At 44.4% G+C, this 3,926-nt stretch overlaps 1 protein-coding gene across 1 annotated transcript in view; it reads left to right on the top strand.

The window, feature by feature from the left end:
* Window positions 1–2,029: 2,029 nt before the first annotated feature.
* GAD2 (glutamate decarboxylase 2 (pancreatic islets and brain, 65kDa)) overlaps window positions 2,030–3,926 on the top strand; it is a gene marked incomplete at its 5' end in the record, with an annotated part of 33,221 nt that continues 31,324 nt past the window's right edge. Inside the window, 2 exons of the mRNA XM_009702713.1 lie at window positions 2,030–2,120; window positions 2,949–3,061. Coding sequence (XP_009701015.1) covers window positions 2,030–2,120; window positions 2,949–3,061 — 204 coding nt within the window. The remainder of the gene's footprint in view (window positions 2,121–2,948; window positions 3,062–3,926) is intronic.

The following is a 3,926-nucleotide window of genomic DNA, read 5'->3' as shown; positions in this document are numbered from 1 at the left end:
CACTGAGCGGAGGGGGCCGCGTTACAGGTGTAGGTGCTGCGGGTTCTGCCAGCACCCCTGCCAGCAGCGGCAGCTCCTGCTCTCCCTGGACTAACATCTCTGTAGGAGCACAGCGCTGCTCCCCCCACCTCGCTCGCTCCAGGGTATGGCTGCCCCGACCCCCCTGTGCAGCCGGCCCTGTTCCTATGGCAGTACCCAAAGCAGGAGGTGTGCCGTGAGATTTCCATGAAGAAACAAGAATTGACAACAGGGCTGTTGCCTGGGGCTGAGTATGGGGGTGACAGAGAGCCGCCGAGACACTGCAGCTGGAAATACGAATTCTGCTATTCCCCAGCTTTTCAGTGTGGATTTATTTCCAAAGCCGGAGTTTTTCTGGCCTCTTTGAGCCTTCCTGTGGCCCAGATTCATGGAAGACTTTCAGATCCTAATTTTCTGTTGCTTTCTGGTGGAATTTGGGAACCCACTTGGAGCCTGGCTGTGAGGTTGAACCCGAGCTATAAATACTGAAATCTCTCTCAAAATCCCATCGTCAGAGGAGCAGCAGTCCTCTGCAGGCAGAGCCCCTGCTGCGGGGTCACCGTGGCTTTGGTGGTGGTGGTGGGTGCCCGTGTGCCCCAGGCCCACCTAACCCACGCGAGAGCACGCAGGGCAGGGGCCGGACCCTGTTCATCCTGCTGGATTTCGGCAGCGTCCCTCGGTGCCTGGGGGGCTTTGACCGCCTGTCCTGGGCAGCGTGGACCAGGGGAAGGTGGCAGTTCCTATCTCCGGTGGGGAGGGCTCAGTGCAAAAGGCAGTCAGGTTGGATGGCAGCGGCATGGGGCTCATCTCAGGTTAAGGGCAGAAGGGGCTGGATTTTGCCTGTAACCCTTATCCCCTGCTCTGGTCTGCCCGCACAGCCCAATGACTCTGCCTTTGTGTGCTGCAAGGTGGGAGCTGGGGAGCAATTCCCGGTGCTGTTCTGCCAGCCATGTGTCCGTGCCTGATAAGAGGCCACCGGAGACCAAAGATAAGTTTTCTCTCAGTGCTGGGTGTGCATTTCCTCAATCATCTCGCTCTATCTTTTGTTTTCTGTGATGGCAATAACAGTACGTCATCTGTGGGTCAGGACAGGTGTTTTCCAAGCAGAGGCTGCCTTCCTTTGAGTCGGATGGCATTTAAGTAATTGTGAACCATCCGCGATTTGTACGGGTAATTATGCCACTTCACAGGGGCTTGCGGGGAGCAGCTAGTAAAAATGGAGTTTTAATGGTTCCTGGGTTTATTGGCTCTAGGCATATTTTTAAGAATTGTTTTAAGAATGTTTAAGAAAAATCTCCAAGAAAAAATCAAGAGCCAATTAGATTAACCAGGTACATGGACTATCAGCTCATTGAGTATATTCTTATGCATCATTCTGCTGGAGCAGCAGTGCTGGTTTTCATGGGGTTTGTTTAAAATCACAATTGTGAGCAGCCAGGCTATTTATAATTGCACTGTGACAGGGAAGAAATGACAAGGACCGTCACCTTCCCTGCCATCTTCATACAATCATCAGCCATTGAGTCACGTGCAAAGCAGTCACCAAAATGTTCCATTTTCTCATTTTGCCCTGCCTATTATAATCATTAGCCATTCATCACTGATGTTATATGTACTGGCAAGCTCTTCAGATGGTGTCTCGTGCGTGCCTTTCAAACCTAGCCAGGCAAAACCGCATCTAGTGACAACACGTGACACACTAACGGGAGCAAACAGCTATTTTTGTGAGGCAGTGATGTGCTAATTTTCAAGGCATATTGAGACGATAATAGGGAATGTTGGAATTCATTATTCTGTATTCAGTGTAATTTCTCTGATTTTACTGAGGCGGGAATGAGAAAGAAGAGAAATCCTGCCTCTTCCAAGAAACATATTTATTGGTGTTTGCTTTGTTTCATACCTTGAAAGCGCTTCCTTCCCTATAGAAATCCGGAGGTAAATATACTGTTCAGCACTGAATAGTTTCATTCAGAGTCATCGGCCTTTTGATAACATTTTCCATCTTATGCAGGGCACCCTAGATATTTTAATCAACTTTCAACTGGATTGGACATGGTTGGATTGGCAGCAGACTGGCTGACATCAGCAGCAAATACTAATATGTAAGTAGCAGATTTTTTTACGTAATAATATTTAGTATAATTTTACAGCTATACTCTAAAATACTAGCTGCTGTAGCTGAATGAAAGAAAGAGTACTTTTATGTTAAGGTTGCTGGAAAAACGATTGTCTGCTTTTTAAATGGTTACTACAGCTATTTATGTGAAGACTTTCAACATTGTCCTATGTCTTCTATAAAATTTCATCATACTAATATGATGTCGGTTTTGCTACCCCCCAAAAATATATAGAAAAAATATTTTAGCATTTTGTATGCATAAATATGTAAAATGAAAACTGTTCGAAGTGAACAGCTGCATTCCTGTAGAGGGGTTATGTACAATCCATACTCAGAGTGGTTGAAGCCATTGCTTTCTGTAAGAAAGAGCTGCAGAATTTAAAGTGTGGGGGTTTTTTCACTTTGGGATGAGGAGGCATTTTTGTAAACTTGCTTAACTTCATGCACAGTCTTGTCATCATGAGCAGGACTGCTGACACGTACGCTTCTAGACACACACACAGGTTTTTGCAAGGCGAAGGTCTGGCTCTGCCCAGCAGCTCTTGAATATAGGGCAGAGCCTTGAGCCTGGAAGAGATGGGCAAGATTTGTTTCACTGAAATGGGTGGAAATGGAGTCTCAAGCACCCTCAATATTTCTCCTTCTAGACATTTGTTGTCAAATCAGAAGGAAGATTATCAAAGTATTGTAAAACAGAATTCTACCCAGTGCAAGATAGACTATATTGTGGCTATAATGTAATGTAATATTGGAAAAAGATGTGTTAGTGTTGTAGATGAAAGCATTAAATATGGACATTACTACATTTCAGGTTCACCTATGAAATTGCTCCAGTGTTTGTACTTTTGGAATATGTCACACTAAGGAAAATGAGAGAGATGGTTGGCTGGCCAGGGGGCTGTGGCGATGGGATATTTTCACCTGGTACATGACATTTCAAGCTTTCTTTGTTTTTCAGACTATGCTATATGACATCCCCTGTAGTTAAAAGAGTAAACATAATTAAATATGCATGTTTGAGAGGGCACTTGCTAATAACCACCAGTGGCCTCTTTGAGATATAGTATTGCATGTTTATGAATTTCAGGGATGTGATTATGAGGGTCTGTTTGAGCAAATTGCACTGCATTATGAGCAGCTGTAATGGCACATGGGAAACATAATCAGAAGAGACATTTGCCTTGCAGTTTCTCTTTGCCCCCACTTTTTATGGATTACATGAAATAGAAAGACTATTGTATAAATAATGGAGGGAAGAAACACAACAATGCTTTCCATCACCACAGGGGAAACTGGAGCAAAGAGGGAAAGACGTAGCATCCCTTTAAGTAATTTTAGTGGAATTGTTAAGATCCCGCCAAGATTACAGTATGCGAGGTTAGCTTTACATGAGTGAGCTGGCCTGTTCAGCTCAGCGGGGGCACTTGGGTGGCTAGTTAATCTGAGTGCTTCAAGGCTCAGAAACCTGGTTCCTTCAGCGCAAGTCCATAAGGCAAAAAATGAGTGTGATTAACTGTAGAGAAATCATTAACTCTGACAAACACTACATTGTTAAGACTTTTTTTTTAATCATTCCACTTAGTCTTTTGATTTATTCTCTTTGTCACCTTCTATCTTACTCTGAAATTTCATTGCTAAAAATTTTGGCCTATCTCTCTCACCAACTTGAAAGAATTGAAAGAATTAATGTTGGACATAGCATCTTGGCTTGTCAAAAGAGAACAGACTGGTAGCTGGTGGGGAAGGAACCCTTCTGGAAAGAAAGTTCATTGACCTAATGGAGAGGGAA

Source organism: Cariama cristata, unplaced genomic scaffold (genome assembly GCF_000690535.1).
Source record: "Cariama cristata isolate BGI_N322 unplaced genomic scaffold, ASM69053v1 scaffold36206, whole genome shotgun sequence".
Taxonomy (NCBI): Eukaryota; Metazoa; Chordata; class Aves; order Cariamiformes; family Cariamidae; genus Cariama; species Cariama cristata.
This window is presented reverse-complemented; position numbering and strand designations above follow the sequence as displayed.